The 27807-nt window shown below is 55.2% G+C and overlaps 10 protein-coding genes across 10 annotated transcripts; 7 read left to right on the top strand and 3 right to left on the bottom strand.

Moving 5' to 3' along the window:
- Positions 1-1229: 1229 nt before the first annotated feature.
- Positions 1230-2761, top strand: J7T54_006568 (Cytoskeletal signaling protein-like protein; the record flags this gene model as incomplete). Its single annotated transcript, XM_051503013.1, has 2 exons — positions 1230-1331; positions 1382-2761. 2 exons carry the CDS (start codon positions 1230-1232, stop codon positions 2759-2761), a joined length of 1482 nt encoding a protein of 493 aa, XP_051365379.1.
- A 1579-nt stretch (positions 2762-4340) lies between these two features.
- Positions 4341-4991, top strand: J7T54_006567 (uncharacterized protein; the record flags this gene model as incomplete). The annotated part of the gene is made up of 2 exons (XM_051503012.1): positions 4341-4456; positions 4550-4991. The coding sequence occupies 2 exons, from the start codon at positions 4341-4343 to the stop codon at positions 4989-4991; spliced, it is 558 nt and encodes a 185-aa protein (XP_051365378.1).
- Positions 4992-7300: 2309 nt separating this feature from the next.
- J7T54_006566 (Formamidopyrimidine-DNA glycosylase) lies at positions 7301-8275 on the top strand (the record flags this gene model as incomplete). The annotated part of the gene is made up of 1 exon (XM_051503011.1): positions 7301-8275. The coding sequence occupies one exon, from the start codon at positions 7301-7303 to the stop codon at positions 8273-8275; it is 975 nt and encodes a 324-aa protein (XP_051365377.1).
- An 841-nt stretch (positions 8276-9116) lies between these two features.
- Positions 9117-9806, bottom strand: J7T54_006565 (PAS domain-containing protein; the record flags this gene model as incomplete). Its single annotated transcript, XM_051503010.1, has 3 exons — positions 9117-9506; positions 9555-9686; positions 9750-9806. The coding sequence occupies 3 exons, from the start codon at positions 9804-9806 to the stop codon at positions 9117-9119; spliced, it is 579 nt and encodes a 192-aa protein (XP_051365376.1).
- Positions 9807-11291: 1485 nt separating this feature from the next.
- Positions 11292-12427, top strand: J7T54_006564 (E3 SUMO-protein ligase-like protein; the record flags this gene model as incomplete). Its single annotated transcript, XM_051503009.1, has 2 exons — positions 11292-12248; positions 12302-12427. 2 exons carry the CDS (start codon positions 11292-11294, stop codon positions 12425-12427), a joined length of 1083 nt encoding a protein of 360 aa, XP_051365375.1.
- Positions 12428-13024: 597 nt separating this feature from the next.
- On the bottom strand, positions 13025-13888 carry J7T54_006563 (Hexaprenyldihydroxybenzoate methyltransferase-like protein; the record flags this gene model as incomplete). The annotated part of the gene is made up of 1 exon (XM_051503008.1): positions 13025-13888. One exon carries the CDS (start codon positions 13886-13888, stop codon positions 13025-13027), a length of 864 nt encoding a protein of 287 aa, XP_051365374.1.
- A 942-nt stretch (positions 13889-14830) lies between these two features.
- J7T54_006562 (dihydroxy-2-butanone 4-phosphate synthase-like protein) lies at positions 14831-15532 on the top strand (the record flags this gene model as incomplete). The annotated part of the gene is made up of 1 exon (XM_051503007.1): positions 14831-15532. The coding sequence occupies one exon, from the start codon at positions 14831-14833 to the stop codon at positions 15530-15532; it is 702 nt and encodes a 233-aa protein (XP_051365373.1).
- Positions 15533-16109: 577 nt separating this feature from the next.
- On the bottom strand, positions 16110-19078 carry J7T54_006561 (uncharacterized protein; the record flags this gene model as incomplete). Its single annotated transcript, XM_051503006.1, has 4 exons — positions 16110-17428; positions 17512-17703; positions 17768-18777; positions 18837-19078. The coding sequence occupies 4 exons, from the start codon at positions 19076-19078 to the stop codon at positions 16110-16112; spliced, it is 2763 nt and encodes a 920-aa protein (XP_051365372.1).
- An 869-nt stretch (positions 19079-19947) lies between these two features.
- On the top strand, positions 19948-21037 carry J7T54_006560 (S-methyl-5'-thioadenosine phosphorylase-like protein; the record flags this gene model as incomplete). The annotated part of the gene is made up of 3 exons (XM_051503005.1): positions 19948-19978; positions 20038-20529; positions 20634-21037. The coding sequence occupies 3 exons, from the start codon at positions 19948-19950 to the stop codon at positions 21035-21037; spliced, it is 927 nt and encodes a 308-aa protein (XP_051365371.1).
- A 5518-nt stretch (positions 21038-26555) lies between these two features.
- J7T54_006559 (4-dimethylallyltryptophan N-methyltransferase-like protein) lies at positions 26556-27765 on the top strand (the record flags this gene model as incomplete). The annotated part of the gene is made up of 3 exons (XM_051503004.1): positions 26556-26854; positions 26908-27632; positions 27689-27765. The coding sequence occupies 3 exons, from the start codon at positions 26556-26558 to the stop codon at positions 27763-27765; spliced, it is 1101 nt and encodes a 366-aa protein (XP_051365370.1).
- Between the last annotated feature and the right edge of the window lie 42 nt (positions 27766-27807).

Genomic DNA, 27807 nt, shown 5'->3' with positions numbered 1-27807 from the left:
TTCGCAGGATTGATTTTACGTATTGCGTTGGGTGGGCACGGTGGCTTTTGTTACATGGGAAACCTTTGATTGCGTGGGATTGACCAGGATTCACTATTGTTTGGCGTTGGGCATTTGTTACAGGCACATAGCGCACTGCTCGTTGGTCACGCGAGACTGGCACGATATTTTTACACCGTGCGCTGGCAGCACGGGACAGCGTCACAGCGACCGTTGGACTTGGATGGGCATAGATGGTTTAGAAGATGGGATCACACTCTCAGTGTTTTGTGTGTCTGTGTGTGTGTGCGCATCCTTCTGTATGATACCCGCACGAAAGCATCAGGCATAACTTGGAATTCACTAGACCTGTCTCTTTGCCAGCACTTGAGCTCCATCTAGTCCTGAAATTATCTCACACTTTCGAAGATCATGTACGTAGTAACGATAATTTTCGGGGAGGGTCATCACGGATCATCGCGGGACTAGCGTGAGCACAGCCATGATGTCGGCTCGGAGCTAAGTGAAAAGCGTAGCATGAATGTTAGGCCAGTGGCCTGCCCAAAGGTGCGGATGCTAACAGAGCCGCTAAGCCACATGATCGGCACCCTGAGCGCCCTTTACGTCACTGGTGGCCATGTTCGACGATGACGGCAAAAGGGAGGCACCAGGTGAACATGTCCATTGAAGGTATAAAGATCCGTGGTTCGGCGATCTTGGCGACAGTTCCGTCATCCATGTCCAACCCCGAATAATTCCAGCCTTACGACACCAAGCGGCTCATACGAAGCAACCGCTGGCTTTACACAGTAATTTTAATTGTAATAGTACGTGAGTTCCTTTCTTTGCTGCCCAGGATGTCTTCTGCCTCCAATTTCCGAGCAAGAAAACGTTGCGACAAGAGCACAGGGCGAACATGCAGCTGCGGACAATTGCTGCCAAGATCCCTCCAGCTCTCGTCGGCGCCACCAGACCGCTTCCCGATTCCCCGCGACGAGAGCGACATGCTCCAAGCCCCTTGAACGGACTGCGTCTGCCGTACAACCTTCAAATATCTCTTCCTTGCATGAGCTAACTTGTGTATCACCTCGATCACGCACTCTGGCACTTTGATGTCTTGTCTGATTAGCGGCTAACCGTCCTACCCTCGCAGTTTCAGCTGAAGCTTTTAACCACACCACCCCCACCATCCCGCACCAGGACGATCACCACGAGTCCACGACACCCCAGATCACTCAGCAACCGCAAAGATGTCGACCGCTACCTCGCCCACCTCTACCAACTTGCCCAGCCGGAGTGCGACAAACGCGAGCACTCACGATGAGGCCGTTCCCGAGATCGACCCCACCAACGTAAGTAGCAGCCCCTGTCCGGTTCCGCGACGCAGCTTAACACCACGCAGACAGCCGGTCTCCTCGCCGAGCGTCTGCAGGCATGGAAGCATGCCGTCGCCTACCTCGAGGACTACGTGGGCGCCATGGAGAAGATCCACGGCAAGCACGCCAAGGAGTACGAGCGCGCCCTGAAGGCCGTCTCGAACCCCCTCAAAGAGGGCCACCACTTCGACCAGAGTCTCGGAGGCCTCGCTGGGTTCTTCGAAAACCTGCGCTCCAACACGCAGGCCCTGATCAACACGAACCTCGAGACGGAGAAGAGTCTCAAAGGCTCCGTGCTGCCTATCCTCGACCGACTCCACAAGGAAATCAAGCACAAGGCCAAGGAGCTGTCGGGCGGTGCGCAGAAGGGCTCCAAGGACGTTGAGAAGTCGAGGAATATTACCCAGAAGCATATTGAGCTGCTGGGCCAGCACACGGCCTCGTACGACTCGGCTGGTGGCAAGCTCTCTGGTGCGGACGACCCCTATGTCATCCACCGCGGCGTCCTGCACAGGTTGAGCAACCAGGTCCTGGCCGAGAACAACCACCACAACGACCTCGTCGCCGTGCAGAACAACTTTGCCGAATTCGAAGCGCACGTCGTGCAGGTCATCCAGCAGGCCATGGAAGCCTTCACTCAGCTCGCCGGCGGCCAGGCCGACAAGACCCGCGCCCTGCACAACGACATGCTGGCCAACGTCCAGCGCGTACCCCCCGAGTTCGAGTGGGCCAATTTCACCGTGCGCAATGCCGAGCGCCTCGCACAGCCCAACGAGGCGCCTCGCTCCGTCGACACCATCAGCTTCCCTAACATGGACCACCCTTCGACCAAGGCGCTCATTGAGGGCTCCCTCGAGCGCAAGTCGCGCAACAAGCTGTCGTGGGGCATGGCGACAGGCTACTACGTCGTGACCCCCTCCAAATTCCTGCACGAGTTCAAGGACTCGGACAACACCCGAGAGGACCCCAAGCCGGAGCTCTCCATTTACCTCCCCGACGCCGTCATCGGCACCCCATCCGGTGACAAGTTCAACGTCAAGGGCAAGGACAGGAGCAAGACTATGAGTAGTCGCCTCACCGGCTCGTCCGAGCTCAACTTCAAGGCGCACACGGCGGCCGACGCCCAGAAGTGGTTCCAGGTCATCTCGGGCGTGGCAGGCGCCACTGGCCCTGTGCAGTCCGACTCGCCCGTCTCCCCCTCGGGGTCGACACCTACCTCGCCTCTGGCGAGTGACGAGAAGACGCAGTCCTTCCCTAGCGACAAGTACGAGATGAACTCGCCTACCGAGCCGGCGGCGACAGGACAAGGCGACCATCAGGCCCAGGAGGCGGGCGTGTCGGGTGAAGCTGCGCCAGCGGCTCAGCCTTCTCCCACTGCCGCGAACTCAAAGACGGATGCTTCTTGAGGTATCCATGTGCAAATTGGCGTCACTGTTCTGGAAGCAGGGTCGGCCAAGAAAATGTCTAGGAGTTTTCTGAAGGGGGTGTACTGTTACTAGGAGTGTGAAGAATGCTGATAGATCGCACACGCTAATTATGACTGTGAATGTTACACACAATACTTACGGCCAGACGTGTGGTTATTTGTTCCAAGAGAGATGTATATCAACCTCTGGCAAAGACGATCTCGTCCCACACACCTAGGCATGCAATCACCGCTCACATAGTGTGGGAGGGAGCTTTGCACCTGTTGCAACCCTTTTGGTCAGCCAACTTCTCCTCAGTGATGAGTGTTAGCCGTTGTGTGGAGGCTGTCCTCAAACTACATAGCCCCGAACCGAATGAAGCTATTACCAGATGATGATGACTCCGAGATCTACACCGGGACCACGGTGTAGATACGCGACATGTGTTGGCACCGACCAGCAATACCTACTGCAAGGCTTGGACATGCAGTGACAGCGAGCTTGTCAGCCTTGCGGGGCTCATGCTTGGGTTAGACAGGTTGCATGCTGGCCAACTCGGTAAGGATTGTACGAGAGATTGCTACGAAGGGAATGAACATAGTCTGGGCGTACTCTCAGTTCGGTGTGATTTGCGTGGAAAGGTTGGTGGACGAACATTGCCCGTCGACTTGCAACGAAACGACAGTCTTGGAAAGGGACGTAGTGGCTGAGACAGATGCACAGGGATGGATTTTTCAGTGAATTGCAAGGTGTCCGGCCGCTCGGGCATACAGCACGGCAACGTGCTGCATCCTGACTGCGGACAGATTTGTTGCAACCCCCTCGACCTCTGCCAGAGTAACCGGGCAATCCACAAAGTTTGGCGCCATCCTGTCTGCCAAGTGCCACCATGGCCTTTCGCCTCGTGCTCTGCCTTCTCTTGCCAACAACTGCTTGAGCCGCCTGACGTCGCCAACAGCCAGTCGACGGGCGTCTTCCAACACCGAGCTTGGCGGGGAGGAGGGCGTGGGGAGTGCTCCTCGCGATCAGCCTGCTGCCTGAACTCCAATCGACAGCGCGCCCAGTGGTGTGCGACATGGCCTCACAATGAGGCCTGCAAGGCTCGATGATTGACCAAAATGGCAAAAAGGCAACCAAGTAACGAGGCGTAGTTCTATTCTCGACGGACGCCCGTCGAGTAGCAGAGCGTTAGTTGACGCCCAGCTGCAGTTGGCACACCCCCATGCGGACCGCCGCCTTGCAGCCGGAGGTTCGCCCGCGGTGCGCGCGACCTCTCTCTCAGCCCTAGGGGAGGGACGGGAAACCGGGGAGACAGGCATCTCAGCCTCATTTTATAGGTGCCGTGTGTATAAAGACGCATGTGTCGTGCTGTGAGACTCTCTCCTTGGAGAACAATGCAGACGCCTGTCCTGGACTTGGAGATTGAGTGCCCAGTACTCTAGAGAATTCAACAGCAGCAGCATCAAGGACCAAGAGCAATCCGGACTCCCTTACCCAGGATATTGATCAATCTTGCCGAGACGCACCCTGCATCATCTTTGGTTGATAAAGACGGCCTTCCCGTGGAACACAGAACGCAATGGTCAAGCAGTGGAACCATTTCAGGAACGACATCACCCACTTGTACATTCAAGAGCGTCGCACGCTGAAGGAGGTGCAGGATATCATGAGCCAGAAACATGGTTTCAATGCGTCGTGCGTCTTTCTCCCTCTCGTACAGTCTTCTGTGCTCCCACAGTTTTCTTCGTCTTCTTTCCTGTTCAGGGCAGACGCTGACTGAAGACCAAGCATCCGTTCCTATCGTCAACGCTTCGATCAGTGGGACCTGCAAAAGTACAAGTGCAAGAAACGAACGGCGCGTCGGCAGCAGCAAGGCGAACAGCCGCCAAACGATCAAAGGCAGTCGTCGGGGAGCGCGTCACCCTGGCTTTCGACTCCTCAGACACCGCCGACCTATGCCCAGCACGAAGGCCCTCCTCCTCACCTGAGCATCCCAACATCGGCGTACTGCTCTCCACACCTTGGGGCGTTAGATAGCCTTCACAACGTCGATGAGACTCAAGCCGTACACCTGGAGCGGTATGCCGGATGCCGCAACGACCAGGAGGCGCCGACGCTGACCATGTTTGCACACAAGTTTGATGATATGCCGCAAGCATACGGCTCGGACGAGTATGGATTCTTCCCAGTCATCCAGCCCAACCCTGAAGTGTTCGGACGACCTTACTGACTATACGTGGTTTGGACGGAGCGATGTTTACAACGAACGATGAGAGCACAGAATCTAGGAAGTAATGAGTGAATGGAATTGTTCATATGAATTTAAACTACTTCAGTAACGGGCATTGCCGGCAGCCAGGGTCACAACACTGGTCTACTGTGCCTGTCGCCAGGACCGTTCTATACAACGGGAATTCGTATGTCGTGATTGGAACTATCAAGGACGGGACGGATCATCAAAGCCTGAACCAAACTGGTCAGCGCGGGCCCACGAGCGAACGACAAGAACAGTTAGAATGAAGGAATGTGTGTCAGGGTAAAATGCCCGGTCAAGGGCGGTCTCATCAAAGTATTTTGCTATGAAGACCGTCGTGATATAAATTTATAGCATCATGTGAAGAGTGAAGAAAAAAGACAGTCGTGACTTACCAGACGAGGTTTGCATGTAACAAGACAGGCAAGTGTCGACTTTGTCTTTGGTAAATTAGCAACTGGGCTATCGACTAACGCAACAGTATGGTGAAGAAGGTCGGGAGTCAGAAAGTATGCGGAACACGTTGTCGTCGTCGCCGGGGCTCAGACATATGCTTGTCTTTTTATTCGCATTCATCACACGATGTGATTGTGCAGAGTCTCAAAGACTTACGGTGAAGGTTGTGAAAAACTATGAACTGGTCAGTACATGCTGTGCCATCTTCGCCAAAGAAACGATGTGAAGGTCACAAAAATCAGTTATGCATGAATGGTATTAAATAGGTTGTGTCTGCATCGGGAAGCCCGGATAAGACTCGTCATCTAAAGGGTTCATCATGTAAGGGGAAGTAGAAAAGAGATATCGTGACCTACCGAGATTGTGGAATCCAAACCTGTGGTAACGAAATGGGTTTGGCAAACAAAGTTATTCAGCAAGGCACTGTAAACAGTCGCATTAGCCGCTATCGACGCTAACATGGCCAGTAACCGACGATCGATAGTCCAGATCAGTGGGCGAGGTTTTCTAGGCCTGCCGCAAAGTGGCTTGTCTGCTCATTCGTTTCTCAGAGCCCAGTGCCAATTCATCAGGTGGACAATGTTCGATCGTTGCGAAGATGGGAGCCGCGACAGTGATGCGTACCTTGCCTGTTCAAGAGTCTGAGACAAAGAGGTCAGCGACAGCTTCGTCAAGCGGTGTGTAACAAATTGGCATTGGAAGGTTGTAGTCAGAAATAGCCTTTAGTTGTCGTCAAAGATATCAGACGGTAATTTCCAGCGTGTAAAACACGAAATGATCATCATACAGATTGTGCGAGAGTGAAGAGCAATGCGAACGTACCATTTGACATCAGCTATGCGCGCAGCATTGCAAATGAGTTGGACGATTGGCCACTTGGCGATCGATGTCTACTGTACACGGGTTAGCTCATGGTTCCAAGCCAAGGGTGAAAATGAGCGACGTGTTGAAGCAGTCTTTCAGACTGACGTGACAAAACTGGTTTCATTCCCGAAGGTCAAAGACTCTAGTTTGCGGTTTGTATCTGTCATCAGGAAGAGGGATAGGGAGGGAGAGTCCATGTTGTCGCGACGAAGGAACTTACCGGAAAATATTGTTGGTTTGCGAGGTGTTGCTGATGAAGAACAGAGCTTTCGCCAGAAAAAAGTTGAAGAAATTGTAGGTGGGCGTTGTGGGGATCGCCAATTGGGCTGATGACTAAGGGTCATTGCAGAGCACGTGACAGCGTGTCTTGGCCGCGCATGGACTCTGGAGCTTGGTCGGTGACGAATGACGATTAGAGCGGCGCGTGTAGAAGTGCGCGATCAAGAAATCCGGCCAACCTCAAAATCTTTGTAACATGCCTGAAATAGCGGAAGGTATGCTTTGCGGTCTACTTGGTCCAGTCGATGCTCATTGCGCTCAGTTGCTAGAATTGTCCACTTCCTTAAAGCCAAGCTTGTCGGCAAACGTATCTCAACGGCAACAGCTTTGGACGATGCCAACGTCTTCGGTAAAGTTGGCACGACGGGTGCAGAGGTACAGAAGGCGCTTACCGGTAGAACTGTTCGTCTGAGAATAATGAGTCTCTCACACACACGCTGACCCTTTCAAGGTGATGTCCGCTGGGAGTCAGGGGAAATATTTCTGGTGAGTTGGTGTTGCAGTTCTACCCAGCAGGCATTCTGACCACTGTAAGGATAACGCTCGACAAACCGCCACATCTGGTGATGCATTTTGGAATGACAGGTGATTCCCTTGGACCTTCAACCACTTTCTGACCTGACCTATCAGTAGGCTGGGTCCATATCGAAGGAGAAAAGACAGCATACACAAATTATTACAAAAAGATGAAGGACACGGAGCTCGAAGACTGGCCACCCAAATTCTGGAAGTTTCATCTGGAGACAGACACGAAACCTTCAGTCAAAGTCGCCTACACAGATGCACGTCGCTTCGGGCGAGTTCGCCTGGTGGACTGCCCCGGAGAAGACATCAGACAGTACTCACCTCTTGTCGAGAATGGTCCGGACCCGGTCAATGACCTCGACATTTTCACCGAGCAATACTTGCGGGACAAGATGCGCTCACGGAGGGTACCAGTGAAAGCCTTGCTGCTGGACCAGACCACCATTAGTGGTATTGGCAACTGGGTAGCAGACGAGGCACTCTATCAGGCGAAGCAACACCCGGAGCAATATTGCAATACGTTCAACGATGAGGAGATCAAAACTCTCTTCGACTCAATCCGATACGTGTGTCAAACAGCCGTCGATCACCTTGGAGATTCGGATGCCTTTCCCGAACACTGGCTTTTCAACCACAGATGGGGCAAAGGATCGAAGGAGGAGGCTTCCCAGCATCCAAACGGGGAGAAGTTGGCGTTCATCACAGTTGGCGGCAGAACCAGCTGCTACGCTCCCGAAAGACAAAAGAAAACCGGCAAAGTGGAACCCAAAGCTGAGGACACAAATGCTGGTGTTGAAGCAGCAAAACAGTCGGGGAAGCGGACGCGGAAAAGGTCGCAGGTCAAACTTGCAGACGGAGAAAAAGGGGATGGTGCCGATGTGAACACCACTGCACCTGAGCTTGGGCCACCTGCCAAGAAAAGCAGGGAAGCACCCCCATCTGAAGCTGGCGATCTCGTCGTCAAGCCGTCACGGAAAGGATCGAAAATCAAGTCAGAAGCTGCAGATGGGACAGGTACCGCACCGCGGTCATCGCGACGCAAGCCGGATACGACAATAGACACGACCTCGACCAACATGGTTCCAGAACCACAGCGTGGTGCGGGTGGCCGCAGAAAGTCCGCAAGGCTTCAGTAGTGAGGCAAAGCGGGGCATCATCTTACATGGACTGGGCTTTCAGGCTTATTAGACAATTGACGCATTTTGACTGATTCTCAGGCTGCTTCGTCACGTTGCGTCTGCCCACTGGGCTGTGGTGTAGTCTCGCAGTAGACGTGGTGGTCATCAGGTGCGTGATCGATAATGAATGTGGATATGTTTCCTCGAGCTCCTACATGTTCTTTGAAACGAAGATGGCATCTAACGGGGCTCAGTAAGTATGCTCTTGCTGGGCGCTCCAGTATCTGAGCTGGCTCGGTGCGTACGCTCCTCCGCAATGAACGTCCTCTGTCCGCAGGTTTCTTTGTGTTGGTTAACGGTATCACTTAAGCAAGTGTCGGTTGCTGCCAAGCCCGTGCGATTAAACTGATCATACCGGCAAGGTAGTACAGGGAAATGCTTGTTCAATTTGACCATGAGATAAGTTTACATCATTTATTCCGTGCCGCCCATGCTCCCTATGCTTCTGTAATCATGAAAACAAATAACTGTGTGCACATCGCCGCTTGCGCATGCTATGCTAGTCTAATAACTCCGTAGATGCCATGCCGCCCTGTGCAGTTTCTCTCGCGATATCACCTGGAAGTGTCCGTTGTAAACCTGCCCAATAGCAAAAACTCATTGGTCGCCTAGGACCGACTCTATCAAGTCGTGGGTATAGTGAGATGCCTAATAGCTCCGAAAATTCGATGATGATGACTGTAATCTGACCCTCCGTTCCCATGACGCCACCCGCTTCTGAAAAAAAAACAAATACAGGAGAAAAATTCCGTCTTGGAGGCAACATGTGCCGAGAAATGAAGCAATGGTGAGAATGTCTTCACATCTCGCACTGGAGACCGACGGCGTAACGATGCCCATCGGCTCCCAATGTGAGAGGAATGATGGAGAGCATGTTGGTGAAGGGTTGCCCGTTTTTCTTGTAGTTGCGCACTCCGAGTTGGATTTCCTGATTGCCGCGGACGGCTTGTGACATGCGCTTGATGGCAGCCTTGTCGACAACACATGATGAGGCAGTTGGTGAGGACTGCAAAAAGCGGCAATTGCGGCCCAGAACTTCGTTCATTGAGTAGCCGGTCATCTCGCAGAATGATGGCGATGCATAGACAATGGGCGTGTCGGGTTGTTCGAGGTCGCACAGAGTAAGAGATACTGAGCAGTCGACAGCACCGAGGTCAATGTCGGGATCAGGCCGACCACGAAGTTGTAACTAGCCACCTGTCAGTCCATGCATAGTGTTATGGTATTGGGGACGTACGAGAATGCTGATTATGTCGAATCCGCTAGAACAGTATAGTCCAGGGAAGATGAGAGGGTCAGGCCGCCTATTGAACGACGCTTTGGGTGTGAGACCAGATCGATCTGCCACGCCTCCTTCAGGGAATGAGTACTGGGATTGTTGTTAGTATAATGCGAATAGCAGCTCAGATTGAAGAGCAGGATGCGGACGTACTGTCAGGGCTTGAGCCTCCCATGGGTTCATGGAAGGAAGTGGTGCTCGAGAAGCCATGGTCGTTGTGGGTAAGGTTGGCGATGGCTGCTGTTCTTCACGTCCTGGCAGTTGTCGCGGTTGTTGCCGACGAGAAGAGTTGGAGGCAGAATGAGAAAGCAGCATCTCCATGGGAAGTCTCGCGAGACTGATGTGCCAGCTCTTGTGTTTTTGATACGGCAATGGTATCCTACATCGAGATCCGATAGATGAGCAGCCCGTCACTGTGCCGTGGGTAGCTGGCTGTGGTGATGACATAATGCGCACCGACAAGAGCAGATATCCCAGGCAGAAAGCAGGGCCATTTGGGCGGAGTCAAGGCCGAGAACGTCGCAGACGTCGGGCAATCATGGGAAATCGACATTCAGACATGCTGAATCTGCCGCTGCGGTGAGATCGCTCTCCGCCATGGAGATGATCGCAGGCGTCAGGTGTAGTTTGCCAGGATCGGTGCGCAAGAGGCGTTCATTTTCGTGTTAAGCCCGGCCGCGGCAGACACGCAGGGCTACTAACAGTAACAATCATCGAATCGGCAGTGGCTGGCGATGGCGTTTAAATGGAATCCGATTCAAGATCGATGCGCTGTGGTTTGCGCGATGGGCACGTAGAAGTCTCCGCAGGTGCGACTTGAATGGCCTTGGCGCTTTTAGTGAGCCGATCCTGCCAACCAGAAGACGACACTAGCGATCGCCCCATAATAGTTTTCCCTCATTCAGGGTCTTGTTCGCTTTCGTGATCGTCGATCATAGCACCGCGCTGAGGTGGCAGGGATCAGTCAATCATCTCGACCAGCGTTGTTCTACGGAATGAATTTATGCGGCAAGCAGAGGACAGACGTGAAATTACTGTAAACAGCATATCCATGTTCAGTGACGAAACATGGCGATAAAAAACCAATTAAAGCAAAGCATTCTTGCGATTGACGCGCGCCAATGCATGTAGGGGTTGCACACTTTTCTAGAAGGCCTGAATAACAACATTGGTGCCGGGTAGGCGATTCACATCGCATGCTCTACACTCGAGAACCGATTTCCAGTGACGGTCTCCTTAATAATAGCTTATGTAGGGGCAGCTTATGGGTGACAGACTATTGGGTAGCCTGTCACCTGACACAAATCATTCTAGTACTGACAGGTGACAGGCTTCCATTTGCCCCACTGTCGGGTGACAGAATACCGTCGGGGGGGGTGTCAGGTTGTCGGTACACTGGTGACAACCAATCTGAAAGATTGGTATCCTGATCTCCGCAGGTCAAAGGCGTGAAAGTTTCCTGTGCGTTTAAGCGTTAATGACCAGCATGCGAACACTAATACGTATCACACTCATGAACTCATAATGTACCTACATCCAAGGCGTACATACATAGTAGTATTTGTAGGTGGTCTGGCAAACACGCCTGCCCCGCAATTATGATCTGCCAGGTGAACGTCCAACCGCGTAGCGACGCGTCTCCAACCGATAGCGTGAACAAGACACCATCAAAGCTCAGTACCAGAAGTCACAGACATGCCCCCGCGACGCCTTGTCAACCGTGTGGGCGGGGACGTCCGAACATATCGCTCGACGCCCGGCCCCGAGGCCGAAGAACCAGTCGACTACGAGCCACCCTCGTTCCCTCTCAGCGCAGAGGCCATCAATAATATCCAGAAATTGAGCAATGGACGCGATGCTTCGGACTTGTGGTCCACGTACAAGGATCAAGTCAAGGAGGCTTTGCGAAATCTGGGTCACAGTGTCTACGACATGAACGACAGAGTTAAGCAGCAGCAGAGGGCTCTTGCCAAAATGCAAGCCGACCGCGCGAAGCACGGGACAGAGAAATCAGATGACGAGGAGAAACTGGAACAACACATAACAGCGCTTCAGTCGGAAGTCGACGAGCTGACCCAGCGGTCGGAGTTTGCCGTGAGGACATGCATAGACCGGAATAATGCCATTGAGGACGACAAGACGATCCTAGGGGACCTGTACACGCAGAGCCACGCCAACTTCCATCAGCGTCGGTGCAGAGGAGACGAGGATAATGTGGAAGCGCCTGCCGAGAGTGTGCTGACGGCTCTGCAACAACAGCGCGCGGAGAAGAACAGCCACTGGGCATCTCTGGAAAACCGGCGAAAGTATGCGCAGCACAATGACTACATTGCCTTTAAGAAGCTGTGGCACGACGGAGCCGTGGGGGACGATGGTCCGCCGTTGGCAGATTCGTCCAAGTGGTTCAAGCCGGACGGAGCGCCTGTCATGGTGGCGCTGGGTTCCTCTCGAGGACCGGCCGAAGACGAGTCCGACGAGGATATCGCCGTCGCCCGCGAGGTCGTCAGCCTGAATTGTCCCCTGACCCTCCGGCCGCTGGAAGAGCCCTACAGCAACACTAAATGCAAGCACACTTTTGAAAAGGATGCCATCAAGGATTACTTGCGCAACGCTACCAGTCAGGTGCAGTGTCCGCAAACCGGGTGTGCTGAGGTGAGTTTGATGGCCTCTAGGATCCGAGACCGAGTATTTGACGATGTGTGCAGATCTTCAGCTGGCGAACGTTCCGCGATGACTTCTACCTCGACCAAGCTGTCCTCCGTAGGATCCAACGGGCAAAGCAGGCAAAGGACAATGATGAGATGGATGACGACTCCGACGAAGATGAGTGACCATGTTTGAAAGACCGACAGACTAAATTGGGCCCCATCGACTGCGTCTGCACATCTGAGACCCGTCCGCTCAGTAGCAGCCCTGTCTGATATGGTATACAGCGTGAGTAAGCCGACAGCGGAAGATGGGAATTCAGTTGACCGACGATAGCACGATAGATGAACCTGGTCTCAAGGGGCCGGCTTCACTGGCAGTGTATGGTCTTGAGTGGGATATGGTTTTGCGCCGAAGCCCCTGCAAAGACGGACCGTTAAAACGGCCGAGAATGGACCTCTCAGGAACGCGCTGATCCTGTGGTGGATCGATGGGTTTCTTGGACGCTGCTGCGTTCGCGCCGGATACCATGGGCTGGAAGATGATGCTATGATGCTGCGAGCATGATGCTCAGCAAGGCTTCGTTTATAGGTCCTTCTGGTGGCGCTGTCTCACGGGGGGCCAGCACTGAACGCCTCTCAGTCTTCTCACAGAATGTCGCAGGTCCGTCATTGGACGGCAAGCGCCAGGACTACCAGCTATGTTGTACAGATTTTACATTAGGTAACCGTATACATAGGTGCAGCTTCCATGCCCACAGCATTCGTACAAGATTGCGCATGTCATGATTCTTCCGCATCTCTCCTCACAGCAAAGAAGTAGTTGCCCACCTTCTCGCTCCCCTTGACCTCGCGCCACCCTACGCCTGGGATATACACCACTCCCATGACCCTTGGACTATGCCATCCCTTGCCTGCAAAGTACCGCCTCAGCTCGTGCTCGTTGATGTACTTGTTCCAGTCGTGCGTGCCCGGTGGCACAATCCGCAAAAGGTCCTCTGCCACCAAATTCGTCGTGAACCAGCTCATCCATGTCCGGGCGATGGTGCTCATGACCAGCCAGCCGCCAGGCCGGACAAAAGGCTTCACCTTGTCGAGGAACGCAGCTGGTTGGTCAATGTGCTCAATGACCTCGAACACGGAGACAACGTCATAGCCCTTTTCAGGGGTGGGCAGCTCCTCGATGGACTTTTGTTGGTAGGACAGCTTGGATGCAAGCATGGGATCTTTCTTGGCGTGCGCCTTTGCGATGGCTAGCACAGACGGGGTGGGATCAATGGCGGTGACGCTCGACGTGGAAGGCAGGCGGGCCGCGCTCTCTGCGAAGATGCCACCGCCGCAGCCAATGTCGAGATATGTCAGGGAGGACGGGCGGGCCTCGGGTTGTGACGTGAGGCAGGCATTGATGAAGTCGTGCCGGAGAGGGTTCATGAGATGGAGAAGACGCGAAGAGCCGTGAGGGTCCCACCACTCGGAGGCGAGCGCGTTGAAGTGGGAGACTTCGTCTGGGTTGACAGAGGAATGCCATCGTTGGGCGGGTAGTTGTGGTGGCGATGCGGTTCGAGCGAGGAAGGGCGGTCGTATCCCAGGTGCAGCGCGTAGAAAGGGGCGCAGTCCCGTAGCCGCGTTCGGTCGTATAGGCGCCATTGAGGCGGTCGACGCGTGGGTTCGAGCTCGTGCAGCTTTAACTACCTGCTCATGAGGTATCGCGACGTGGGACGTATGTTAGGTGATGGAAGTTTGTCTCCGAGTCTGGTTAGGTACGGGATTGGATTGACACGAGCGGAATCCGCCGCAGATGTACGAGGTTCATACAACCTTGGCTTCTGGTCTACCTTGTGGGAATGCAATTTTTCTCTCATCCTAAAGAAAAGAAGAATCGAGAGGGAAGAATAAACCTATGTTTGATTAGAATCTGCAATTGAGCTCTGCAACCTCAGCTGTTGGTGGACGATGTTTGTCCAAGCCAGTGGCTGCAGGTTGGAAAAGCTGACTGGCTACCCTGTAGGCTGTCCAACATCGATGCACACGAGTCAGAAGAACTCGAATTCGGCGCAATGCCACATAATGAAGAATGTCTCATTCGTAAATTCTGTATTCGTGGATTGAGCTTGTAGAAATAGTGCGTTTTTCAGGCTGCCTGCTTGAAGCTCTCGCGACTCGTTGCCGAGTGGCCGAACCGAGGAGCAAAGAATCACGAGCAAATCTAGCCACGAGGACAGCGGATACTGTACATGCTTGGAGTTTGGTTCGGGGCCGCGCGCGGCTAAGGACTGGACCCTTGCCGCAAATGTCTGCGGTCGTCTACCCTCGGTGCATTACTCAATCATCCATCTTGCTGACAATACCCCGTCCCCATCCTTGCTAATCGTTCCCTAAGCACTCATCAATTGCCTCTGCCGACTCTGTCTACCCTCATTCTCTTCAATTCCAAGTAACAAGACGTACAAGACGTGATTGACCACGATCGAAAATCGCTGCCCTTCCCCGACTGCCCCTCCAACAACTCGATCACCACCGCGGGGTTTCCCACCATCATCCATTCCGTCTCCAAAAAGTGAAACGTCGCACGCACTACGAAAAACGAGCATGCCTTCCGACACGATACCTCTCAGTCAATTCGATGACATTCCCTCCTGCATCGAGTCCTTTGCGGCCGGCCGCTTCCTCGTCGTCCTCGACGACCCCTCGCGCGAGAACGAAGCCGACCTGATCATCGCGGCCCAGGACGTCACGACCGAGCAGATGGGCTTCATGGTGCGACACTCGTCCGGCCTCATCTGCGCGCCCATCACGGCCGCGCGCACTGAGCGGCTGCAGCTCCCCCAAATGGTCGCCCTCGCCCAGTCCCAGGACCCCAAGGGCACTGCCTACACCGTTAGCGTCGACGCCGCCGACGAGAGCGTCACGACGGGCATCAGCGCGCACGACAGGGCCCTCGTGTGCCGCGTGCTGGCCGACGACAACTCCACGCCCTCGGATCTTAGGCGGCCGGGCCACGTCTTCCCTCTCCTCGCTAAGGCCGGCGGCATCAGGGCGCGGAGAGGCCACACCGAGGCGGCCACCGAGTTCTGTCGGCTGGCGGGCAAGGCCGAGGCCGGTGTCATATGCGAGCTCGTGAGCGATGGCGAGCCGGTCCCCGGACGGGCGGAGCACACTGGGCCCGGGATGCTGCGTGGGGAGGAGTGCGTGGCCTTTGCCAGGAAATGGGGCTTGAAGGTGTGCACGATTGCCGATCTCGTCGACCACGTCGAAAAGACGGAGGGGAAGTTGCAAATAAATGGTCAGTAGGGACAAACTGAAGACCACGATCAACTGACAGGATATCACTGTTTTGTATATGAAAGCCGGGCTCGGTTTATAGAAAGTATATTATCACGATACCTCTACTCATCATTCATAGATTCGTACGCCACCACATCTACCAGGATACCGAGCCACAGATCAATGTCTATGTGGGTGTATCCGGTCTAGTCTTCTGCCTCCAAACTAACATCCTAATGACTTGTCTTGCTCATTTATGTCGTTCCTTCCGAGTGACTCTGCGGCGACTGTGTGCAGCCGGAGCCTCCATGCAGAGTAAGCGTCGTGACAGGGCATCTTCTTCCTTTGTCCTGCGCCTCTCGTCAACCCGTCTTCCGGGGCTCGTGTCGGCCCTGCGGACACTACGGGGATTGGCCATCGCGCGTTCGGCCTGATCTCTCAGAAGACTAATGCTTTCCGGAGAGAGCACGGGCGGCTTCGCCGGCGGCACCGTCCACAGCGGTGGAATCGGGGGACCCTCGTGAAAGACAAGGCGACCCGAGCGCATACGCGCAACAGCAGTAGGGCCGTGCGGAAACAGGTGTTCTCCAGCGACTGTAGAGTACTACGCCATAAAGTCTTCCTCCAGGGTCTTGATGCTCCTGTTGATGTCGAGACCTGCTGTCCGCTTGACGAGCTCATTGGCTTGCCTCATGCTCTCGGGCTCGAAGACTGGTGCGGGTGGGTTTGAGCGCACCTGCACGGGCACGTCGCCCAGGATGCCGTCGACCCTGAGCGTCCCCGTGACGGCGCCACCGGGGCTGGGCCGCAGGTTCGAAGGCGGTGCGCTGCCGTTCAGCTCTCGGATGAACGCGTTGGCCTTTTCGCAGCCATCGAGAAGCCACTTTAGACAGAGCGTGACCCGCTCCTTGGCAAAGGGGTTGTTGTCGTCGTACGCGCACGAGTTGAGCAGCGGGACGAGGCCGTCGCGGTCGACAATCTGTAGCTGCACCTTGGGGTTCCCCGGGCTGCTCAGACCAACGGGAGGCTGGAGCAGCGTGGCCAGAATGGTGAAGATCTGACCTTTGATACCCTTCCACGAGAACTGATGCGCGGCCTCCTGCAGGGGGGGCGGTGGAGGCGAAGGAGAGCGAACGTCTGGCTGCGCGTAGGGGCGCTCGACCATGGGATCACCCCCAGCAGCAGCAGCAGCAGCATGTTTCTTCGGTAACTCGACCAGAGGTTTCTTGGGCACAGCCGCCTCGAGACCCTTGAGGATGACCAGCAGGTCGTAGACGGCATCCCACTCAATGAGTTCTTCTCGGGTATCCTGCATCTCGGCCACCGTGGTGAGGAAGTCGAGGTACTGCGCCAGGCCATCCTTGGCACGGTCCATGTCCCAGCTGTCGACGGGGAACTCGCCAGCGTCGCATTTGCCCTGCCGAATCTCCGCCTGCAGATGCATGAGCGCCGCGCACTCGGGCACCAGGCGGGCCCGGAAGACGCTGAACAGGTAATGCACGACCTTGACGTCCTTGGACTCGGGGTCCTTAGGCGCCTGCGCCGCAGGGCTGTTGACGCGCGCACGGAACATGTGGTTGATGAGGCGCAGCAGGACCGTCTGCCCGGGCGAGATGATGTCCTTGGGGATCTTGAGCACGTTCCACGCATACGGTATCAGGGCGCTGTGGTGGATGGCCTCGACAATTTGCGTGGTGACCTGGAAGATGAGTGAGGCTTCATCCTTCTCCCACACGGCGATGAACACCAGCAGCTCGCGCAGCAGGTTCTTACCGCAGTCCAGGGCCAGGAACATGCGGCAGCGGGTCTTTTGCAGATTCTCCCCCGCCTCCGTGAGACCCGACCCTGCATTGTCTAGTATGCATGACTTGACGATCATGTGCAGTGCCTCGATTTGCTTTGGGTCGAGAATGTTCGGGATCTCTGTCAGAAGACCCGTCAATGGGCCTTCGGCATACGACATGTCGTCATCGTCCTCTTCCTCATCCATCATGTCCTCCACATACTCGGTCGCGTAGTCTGGGTCATCTTGGTGGTGGTGATGATGGTGGTGGTGCGGATGATGGTGGTGATGGTGGTGATGATGATGGTGGTGGTCGTGGTTGTGATCATGACTGTGGTGGTGATCAGGGTGACCGTGGTGATGTACGCAGTCAGGATGATGCTCGTCGTGGTCCGGATCGCTGTCGTCATCATGGCTGTGGTCACACTCTTCGTCGTCCTCCAGCTCGTCGTGGCTGTGACAGGTGTGGCAGTCCGCACGGGGCTCATGATCCGAGTAGTCGGCCTCAGCCACCACCGAGCCAGGCGATTCGTCTTCATGATACGAGTTGGCGTATCTGTGGACGAGATTCTCCTTGCAGTGCTCCAGGCGGGCCTTGGCCACGTCGATGCTCGTCATGGGTATCACGTATTGCTCGTAGTTCATGTCCCGAGCCTTGAGCCACCAGGTGTCAATTTCCCTTGAGACTCTGCCATACTGGCGATCCTGCTCCAACCTGTCGGTTTCCTCCGGATTCCACACGGGGCTGAACTTCTCATCTGTCTGGCTACCGTTGGCGAGAGCCTTGGTTGGGGGCCGCAGTGTGGCCGGCATGGTGTCTGGGGACTTGAGCTCGCCGTTGTCATCGAGGAAGTGATTGCCCAGGAGGTCCCACGCCGTTTCACACATTTCTGTGTTTCGATCCAGCCAGTTCTGGACCTGGGAGCGCGCCACTTCTGGGCGGAATCCCGTGCCGTCGTTGAGACCATCGTCGGACTCGGCGTAGGGGCTGTCGTCGTCGAACAGCACGCGGAACCAGAAGGCCATCTTGTTGCGGTCGTGTTTCGCCGTCCAGTTGTGCGCCTGCTGCAGGGACGTCACCAGTAGCTTCTTGTAGTGTTCGGTGATGTCGGTCAGCTTCTGCCGCTGGCTGTCATCCAGGATCTCCCCGTCGTAGCCCTTGCTCGTGACATTGACGCACAGCACAATGGTTTTGTACACCATTTGGTCGAACCGCACCGCACCGCAGATATCTTGAGGCACTTGGGGGTCGGCGTTGACGAGCAAGTTTCGGGCAATGTGCATCAGTTTGATCAGCATGGTCAAATCCTCCTTTATGCTCGCATGATTCTTGACGATGAACTGCGTGCTCTCCTGCGGCGTGACGCCCTTGTCAGGGTCGCTGAGGCTGGCCAAGGGGCCGACTGACCGAGTGGTCAGGCTGGGGATGGCGGAGGCGAAGATTTTGGTGAGCAGAATCCATATAGGCACATTCCTTGCCAAAGCTTCCCTGGTGATGGAGTCAGCTCCTTGAAGCCAGTTCGTTTCATCAGATGGGGGCATGCATACCTAGATTTTCGACACGTATGAGTCTTCTCCAACGCTTTGCCCACCAACGAATTCACCCTCGCCGTAGTCTGCAGCCCCATGGCCGGGGCCTGAACGTAATGGCCTTCTAGACATATCAGAGCGGCATGGAAGCATCGCTCTTCTATGGTCTCTCCAGAGTTTGCAGCATCTTGACCCGACGTGCCCAACGGGGGAACCGCGGCAAACTCGGGTAGCCTGGTCACGGCGTGCTCGGGGTCCATGTTGCCCTCGGCGCACACCGAACGATAAGCTCACGAGTGGTCGTGCGCGTACTCTCAGGAAGCGTGGATGACTTCACGCAATAGGAAGGGGGGCGGTCTGGGAGCGAGCGAGCTGAGTTTGATGTTCCCACCGTCGATGGCGGCGGGGCAGGTAGGGTTGAGGTTTGTAAGCTGCTGCGGCTGGACTTTGGCGAGGTCTCTTTACTGTCGTGAATGGGACGCTCTCGAGGCAAAGCTTTGCAAAGAGCTTGAACCTGATTGTGGCCCTTTCATGTGCTTTGATAGAATATAGCAGCTTGAAGTCCGTGAGTGAGGCGAGCGACCCTGATGGCATGACAAAGATCTCGGCAGCGCAACAAATGTATCGACGGCCTTATCGATAAGAATTTGATCAGCCACATTTGCACAACGGCATCAGCCACCAACGTTACGCTGATGACGTCTCTCCCTCCTCCCATCAACATCGAATTGACACCATGAATGGACGACTTCCCCTGAGGACTAAGACTCACCAGCACACCACATTCGACAATGACTAGCCTTTTCAACTCCGAAAACTGCAGCAGCCATGCTTCTTTCTAGCTGAGCCAATGATCGTGCCATGTGAAGGGCGCGTGTGCGTGACAAGCATGCCCCTCTATTCGTCGCGCGCCATTTCAAATCGCGGGCCTCTCATGGTGGGGTAATGAGTCGGGTCCTCCAAGATCTTCATGGCGCCGCATCTCACCCTTTTTTTCACACTCTGGTCTGGTCAGGAACGCACTGTGACAAGAGCATAATTCCCACCAGGATATAGAGAATTGGACGGGAAGCTCTCTATCCAAGCAGCAGGACAGACATCTTACCCCTGACCTCTACGTCCAGTCATCATGGCCGACGACCTACCCTCTACCTTTGATAGTAAGACGAGGCATCACCCATGGGCCTGGAATCTATGCTGACCAGTCTCTCACGCACAGAGCCCGTGCATATCGGTTTCATTGGCGGCACTGGGCTGTCCCAGCTGGACGGCTTCAAGACCGTCGCTGCGCTGAAGCCCGTCACCCCCTGGGGCGCCCCGTCCTCGCCCATCTTCATCCTGAGCCACAATGGGTTCAACATTGCCTTCCTCGCCCGCCACGGCGTGCACCACCAGTTGGCACCGCACGAGGTGCCGAACCGCGCCAACATGGCGGCCCTGCGCCACATTGGCGTCCGCTGCGTGGTGGCCTTCACCGCCGTGGGGTCCCTGCAGGAGGAGATCAAGCCCATGGACTTTGTCCTACCGGACCAGGCCATTGACCGCACAAAGGGGATCCGTCCCTTTACCTTTTTCGAAAAGGGCGTCGTCGGCCACGTGGGGTTCGCTGATCCCTTTGATGGTGCCCTCGCGCAGGTCATCAAGACGTGCGCCGAGAGCCTCGAGGGCGATGGTGTAGTCTTGCACGACAAGGGCACCGTTGTATGCATCGGTACGTGCGAATTGCATCATGGGACATGCTGGGACTATTCACGCTCCCACCTACCTCTCTCTTCTGTCGTTGGAGACGGACTACCTGACTGACACATCGGACAGAGGGACCCCAGTTCTCGACACGTGCCGAGTCCAACATGTACCGCGCGTGGGGCGGCTCTGTGATCAACATGTCTGCCCTCCCCGAGGCCAAGCTTGCTCGCGAGGCGGAACTTGCCTACCAGAGCATTTGCATGGCCACCGACTACGACTGCTGGCACTCGTCCGAGGACGTCAACGTGGAGCTGGTCATCAAGTACATGAAGGCCAACAGCCAGAATGCCAAGCGGCTCGTCGGCGCCGTCATGGAGCGCCTCTCGAAGGTCGAGCACAGCGACCTTGTGGCGGCGAAGCACTGGGTTGGGTACGCGCAGGGAGGCATCCAGTTCATGACCAAGTCCGATGGTCGCGACGAAGAGGCCATGAAGCGCATCGAATACCTGTATCCTGACATCTGGAAGTCTTGAGAGACGAGTCTCGATAGTAGATGATAGACGATAGTTAGAGAGAAATAGAAAGACATCTGCACCTTGAGGTGGGAGAGACCTAGCTCATCGCTGACGAGTCTAGACTCCTTGTAGATGCTCCGCGCGGCCGCGACAGATAGGACTAGTGCTTGCACGACTGTAGTTCTCAAGTGGGGTATCTTATCCGCCTGCAACTCCATCCAGGAGTTCGTGACGATGGGCCGGACTAGCCTCGCTGCACGGAGAGCCATACCTCCTGCCGTGTGACAGCGTGACAGATGGAATCGCAAGTTCGCAACCTGCCACATCAAGCCACGGTTGTGTTGCCCCGGTCCCTTGCCTTGGGTCCTCCCCATGCATATCCCAGGCGAAGCGCCCTACGTGCTTAACGATCCTTTTAGCTCACACATGGCAACTTGGTAAGTCAAATAGTATTCCCAAGCATAGGGAGAGTTCCTTACTCGGGGGAACTGCATCGCCTTTGAATGGCCCTACTTCATTAAAGCCATGTCATTCCCCGCTGATGTGCCCCGTACAGCCTTGGGAGACATCCCAGTGGTCGTTGCGAACCCTTCTGCCCTTCCATGCGCGAGGCAAGTCTTTCAGTTCAGTCGCAGGCCAACCCTCCATCTGCCTCTGGCTGATTATTACCTCGCACTGCAGCATTGCGGCGCGGCACAGCCAATGGCTGTGTGGATCGTCTGGTGATGGCTGTCAGCCTGCATCCTGATAGTGCATGCAGCCGCGCGAAAAGAGAAGACTGCCACCCTTGCCACGCCCTCGAATCGCCCAGGGATCGAGCAATCGCCTATTGAAAGCAACCTGCAACACCGAGAATGTCTGTGGTCCGTATTTGACGGTTGTGGGATCCCCGCAGGGCTGAGGAAGCTTGGTCGGCTTTGTTGGAGTTGAGGGTGTACAGTAGCGGTTCGACCATAACGCAGCGACATGGAGTCACGCCGTACTTATGTGTAATTACAGCAAGCATAACTCATGTCATTGAACGTTGTCATCAAGCGGGAGGCTCAAAAAGGGACAAGAGAATGTGACATGTCATCTCGTGCTGCCTCTGCGGGTTAACGTCTGCTGCAGCCATGTAGTACTCCGTAGGTGAATGCGAAAAGATAACACGAGTTGCCGATTCGATTTCGACGTGTGAAGGATGCGCCCTTTCGTCTCACGGCTACGGAGCCGCAGCACATGGGCAGTTGAGTATCGGTGCTCGTGCGCGGAGTAATTATTGGCAGCAGCGCACTGTGGCGAAGAACCATTGGGGTTTCCGAGAGCATCTTTCAGATGCCTTCCGCCCTACATGGCGCATCCTGCATGCTCTGAAGCTTCCATGCCAATACGTACCAGCGTAGCATCGTACAGAGTACAGTACTACCTTATGTACTTTTGCACAGCAGTGGTGCGTGGGCCTGCAAGCAAGCAGGATTTGCAACGACTCACCGTACTACGGCGCCTGCAGGCCAACAAAACAGTACGCGCGCGCGCGAGAAAGAACGCCGCGAAGGTAGGCGAGAGCGAATGAATAAGGTACGTAAACGGTCGACGATCCCAATGATGAATGGAGGGGACCTCCATGGTGGAATATGGGCATGTGACATCGGTGCGTAGCGCAACGTACGTAGGCAGTCGCTGTATGTTGCGCTCCGCTCGTCACTCCACGACATGTCGTACATTTGCCGTTGTAACGACTTGGCTCACGCCACGATACCTATCGTATGCGTCAATCTGCTCAACACAGCATCGAGCATATCATTATCACCGAGCGGAACACGCCGAGTCAATCAACGAACGAAGGCTTCTCCTCCGCAATCGTTGGCGTTATTCCGTATACGTGCATAGGGGGCCATAACAGGGGTTGGTTGCCGCGGACAAACTGAAACGTGAACTGCACCACCGTGCCTCGTCGGCGGGGACGGCGAAAAAGCTTGTCGTCGTTCTCAGCCGCTGTTCGTAGCGCCCGAGTTGAGTACCTCTGCTCGACAGTGCTGTTTGGAGTCAAAGAGATTAGTGGTGCGGTGACTCCTCGGGTGAGGGGAGGGATTGACATGAAAGCTGAAGCCGATCAGGAACCTGCGTTTGTAAATTGTAACCCAGGGCCGGCCCGTGATGTGGGCCCACTCAAAGTTCTTTTTTTTTTTTTTCAAGGACCAGGGCGCGGGGGAAGTTGGAACGGACGGACGACTGTGGAGATTCGTTGTTGACATTGTCCACCTTGTCTTGAAGGCGTTCATCACACTCCAGAGGCGCGGCCACTAACCATTGAATCATGAGAGCCCGCACCTGCATTCCTCGGATCGACTACGCGGAACGCCAGGCCGCACAGCACGCAGATCCTGCTCATGTACACTCATGAGTGACCCGTGGCGGCCGACTGGACGCTGGAAATTCAAAATTGAAAGTTGAAATGTGGCGCGGCTCCGCAGTAGACCTGGCAGCTGCAGTGCGCACGTAATGTGGGGAATGCTCGAGGTCAGGGTCAAGTTGGAGGAGGCCAAATATTAGTTGCCCCCACGCCTCTGTTTCGTCACTCGTGCAGAATGCGCGCGCACAAAGCGCGTTTGAAAAGGGGGGGAAAGTCGCACGTTAAAGATGAAGAAGACAAAGAAAATCCAGAGGCTTCTGCGTACATACTAAGATACCTGGTAGGTAAGTACTTAGGATCGGGATCTCCATCGCCTGCTGCTGGCCCACAGGCCGGCCGGGAGTTGCACATCCGCGGAAGGAGCACCGATACAGGGCACCCACCTGTGCTATCAAATGACGGAGGAGCAAGGACAAATTGCCGAATATTGATCGAATTATTATGGATTTGCACAAAGGTCGAGTAGCGTTCGGGGCAGCAAGGCCGGTGGTCGAAAGTATTAGGCTTGGCTCGGTGCGGCTGCAGGACGTCTAGAGGTCCCTCTTGCTCCAAGGAAAACCTCAAGAGATGGAATCTACTACGTACTCGTCACGGTGCGTAGCATTGCTCCATCGCCGCTGTCAACTCGCCATTCAACCGAGTAGCCTGAAAGCGGATCATCGCCGCGAGCGGGCCAGTCTGCAGAAGCGTCGTGCTTGGCTGGCGTCTTTGGTCCGTCAACCAGCAGCGAGTTCGAGCGTGCATGGTGCCTTATTGAGTAGCCAGCTCGGAACGACGTCAGCTAGCTGCGGGAAGATCCATCCTAGCATGAGATTTACATTGCGTCTTGAGAAGAGGCGAACGGGCACAGAAAGTTCAGTGGAAAACCCGCTGATTACTTAGCAGACAGTCCATTATCTGCCGTCTTCACACAATGACGACCTACTCCATTGCGCAGACTCCACTGCCGCTGCCACTACCACTGCCAGGCTCCAGTCCCCTCGATTCAACCCGCGTTGTCGCTTTTGACATGTTTTCGTGGTATACTGCTGCTAACGGCTCTTCCAACCGAGTTTGACGTTGAAAATAAGGTTCATTAGCAACACAAGTGCCAAGGGGCCAGCCGCCAGGGTCATGTGTACGCGACAAAGATTGTCAGCCTCGGAAACGACCTTACTTGTTGGTCCTGTTGGCTCTTAGTCGGTCAATATGTTGGCCGCTGCACGGCCTCCAACGCAACATTGAACATGCTCGCCGTGACATGACCTCCATATCTGCTCCATATCTGGCGTGCGACACGCAACACGATCACTCGTGAGTAGTACGCACGGGGTGTAGTGACCAGCGATTAGTACGCAGTAGCTTGATTGTTCTTCGGGTACCCGGGTGGCTTGGGGCTATCAATAGAATAACGACACAATTGGGTGAGGTCGCATGTTGCTGGTGCCAGTGTATTGTAGGCACAGTGCCCCGCATCGTACATCGTCAGCAGATTTCAGACTCCATGTCGTGCCCTGGCCTAGCCCTCTGTCCAGTGCTAATGTCCGTCCCCGTACGTAGCGCGCAGGCAGCTGCAACCGCTATCAGGGGCTCCGGTCATTAGGGCCTACCGTTGGCCCCAGAACGCACCTCATACGACAAGCGCGTACGTAGGCGCCTATCTGTCTGTGCCTTAGCGTTGGCGTTTGGGGTTTCAGATGATCGGGGAATTGTACCTGTTCGCTGCAACATCGATTTGTCTCTTAATGCACCGTGTCAAGCTTGCGATTGATCCCATGAGTATCCGCATTGAGGAGGCTTTTCTCAACGGTGACCCGTGACCCTTGTTGCCCAACACCCTCCCATGTCCATGTCCATGCCAGCTGCAGCTGAGCTGCTAGCATGACTTGCATGTGCGTGGTGGTGCTGCTGCTGCACTGCTGGTGTCGAAAAGGGCGGGCCAGCCTACCAGCCAACCCCTCTTCCCGTGCGGCCCATCCCTCGCCGTCCGCAATCATGAAGCCCTTTCAGTTTTGGCGGGTCTGCACGTACGTACGTATAATACGGTGCAGTAATGGAGAGCTGGACAAACCCATCCTGGAGCGGACCGATGCATATCTTCGCATCCCGGAGTCTGTCTCGTGGCAGCGAAATTTTTCACCTTGTCTAATTCCAGCCCAACATGGATGGACGGCACACGGGCAGGATGCAACACTAGCACTGGATTCTATTGAGAAGGGATCGTTACAAACACAAGCTGGTCCAGCTGGTTGTGGATGGAGCCTAGAGCCTGGAGCCTGGAGCCTGGAGGCTAGAGCCTGGAGCGCCGAGCCTCGAGCAGTGAGAAACTGAGAATTGAGGAAACAACCAACAGGCATCGTCGATACATGAGTATCCACCTGCGACAGGGTCGCCTGTGGTCGGATGGATGTCTGTGATTGCGGCACTCCAGCCTAATAAAGCGAACATGCAGCCTATAGGCAGTTCAGTCCTCTATATTCCAGGGTTCGTTCCCATCAGGTACGTACCATGCAGTGCGCGCGTACGGTGGGTGTCCGCCGACTTGGGCACTCCAATTTCATCATGGCTGCCATCCTCGGTTAGGACCTATGGCTCGCTCGCCGTCCAGTCGTCTCCTCACTTCTCTCTATCGATGAAGAGACATACTCTCCTTTTATCATACTGGAGGTTCATAGGTTCTGCTAGGGACCTGGCCCTCGTTTGCACCTTGTGCGGCTTCAATTGTTGACTCTGTCGCTTTCTTGGTCTGCTGCGCTGCTCCGAACAAAGATCAGCACAGCACTGAGCTGCCTCACGACTGTCCGCGCGCCGTGACCTCCCTCCTGTGGAGCGACAAAGACGACCCCGGCCAATCCCTCCAGCTCCGGTTGCAAGCTGCGCATGCATTTTTCCCCATATCGACAACTCGCACGCCGTATACCTTGTCTGCGTGGCTTTGCACTTTAACAACGCGCGACTCACTGGTCCGAGGTGAAGGTGATTCGGTAATCTTTCCGGAGGTATAAAGCCCCAGCTTGGCCGACCTCTGGTAGGCTGGGATTTCCCCCCTCAACTCCCAAAATATCTTCGCAGCACCCTGCCTTTGCGCATTCAGCTTGACCGAATATACACGGACGATCGATTGTGGTCTGCCTCAACCTGCATCCACATTTCCAAAGTCGGACAATGGCTGTCTTCTCCTTGCCGAGTCATGGCGAGGTCCGGGACATTGGCGGCAGTGCCATGCGTGATGCCTGTGCTCAGATGATGTACGAGACCTTCGGGCCTACACGCGACCCCAGCAAGAGGTTATTCGGATTGGACGAGGCTCTGTACGATGGGACCGGATCGCTGTACTGGGCTGATATCATGTCCAAAGCCGAGTTTTACCAGACAAACGATGAAGCAGTTCTGTTGAAGCAAAATGGGTTGAGTATCATCCAGCGTCTTCCCGAAGGCGTCACTATGATCGATCTTGGAGCTGGGTAGGTGATGGAGGCGCCTGGTGGATCTGATTGCGCTGACCCTTGACGTTCAGGGACACTCGGAAGGTTCGCCACTTCATCGCTGGATTCGAGAAGGTTGGCAAGTCCGCGACGTACCTCGGCCTCGACATCTCGAGAGAGTCATTGGACCACAACATCGAATACCTGGCGTCAATGGCCCGCGGCCATGCTGAGCCGATAGTCACCGTGGCCGGGCTGTGGGGTACCTTTGACGATTGCCTCGACCGTGTCAAGCAAATACACGGCCCAAGGTTGTTCTTGTCTCTTGGGTCGGTCTTGTGTAACGACGAGTGGCCGGAAGCCATGAAGAAGATCAAGCAATGGGCATCTATCTTGCGTCCAGATGATATGCTCCTTGTCGGCATGGACGGCCATCTGGCACCAGCGTATCGTCAGAAAATCAAGGTGGCGTACCATACACACCCCAGGTTGTGGGATGCTTTCTTCAGCCATGGTTTCAGAATGATGAACGAGTATGCCGGTGAGGAATGGTTCCGCGACGAAGATTGGGAGCGGCACGTCGACATAGAATGCGACGGAGTTGACCAGTCGACACCGTCAACGTCAACCCGGCATCGCTTTTACTTTTGCGCAAAGCGTGACATCGTCCTTGGGACATCTGGAGGGATAATCCATGAGGGGGAGGAGATGGACTGGTTTGATTCGCACAAGTGGCGTCAGTCCGCAGTTGAAACCATGTTCAGTAAGGCTGGACTTGTCGTCACTCAGGTCTGGCAGGCGCCCAATTCGGAGTTTCGTGAGTTTATAACCAGACCCGAACGATCCACCGGTGACCACGTTAACAACCGACAGGACAATACCTAGTGAGACAGCCTAATGCGGCGGATCCACGAAGCGACGCCGACAGTGGAGTGTCGGGCATTAACTGAAAAGGTCGATATGGGATCGACCACCAAAAGTCACGTGAAGGG

Source organism: Emericellopsis cladophorae, assembly GCF_022114955.1.
Source record: "Emericellopsis cladophorae strain MUM 19.33 chromosome Unknown NODE_4_length_1054762_cov_117_872525, whole genome shotgun sequence".
NCBI classification, from domain to species: domain Eukaryota; kingdom Fungi; phylum Ascomycota; class Sordariomycetes; order Hypocreales; family Bionectriaceae; genus Emericellopsis; species Emericellopsis cladophorae.
The sequence above is the reverse complement of the archived record's forward strand: the minus strand, read 5'-3'. Positions and strand labels throughout refer to the sequence as shown.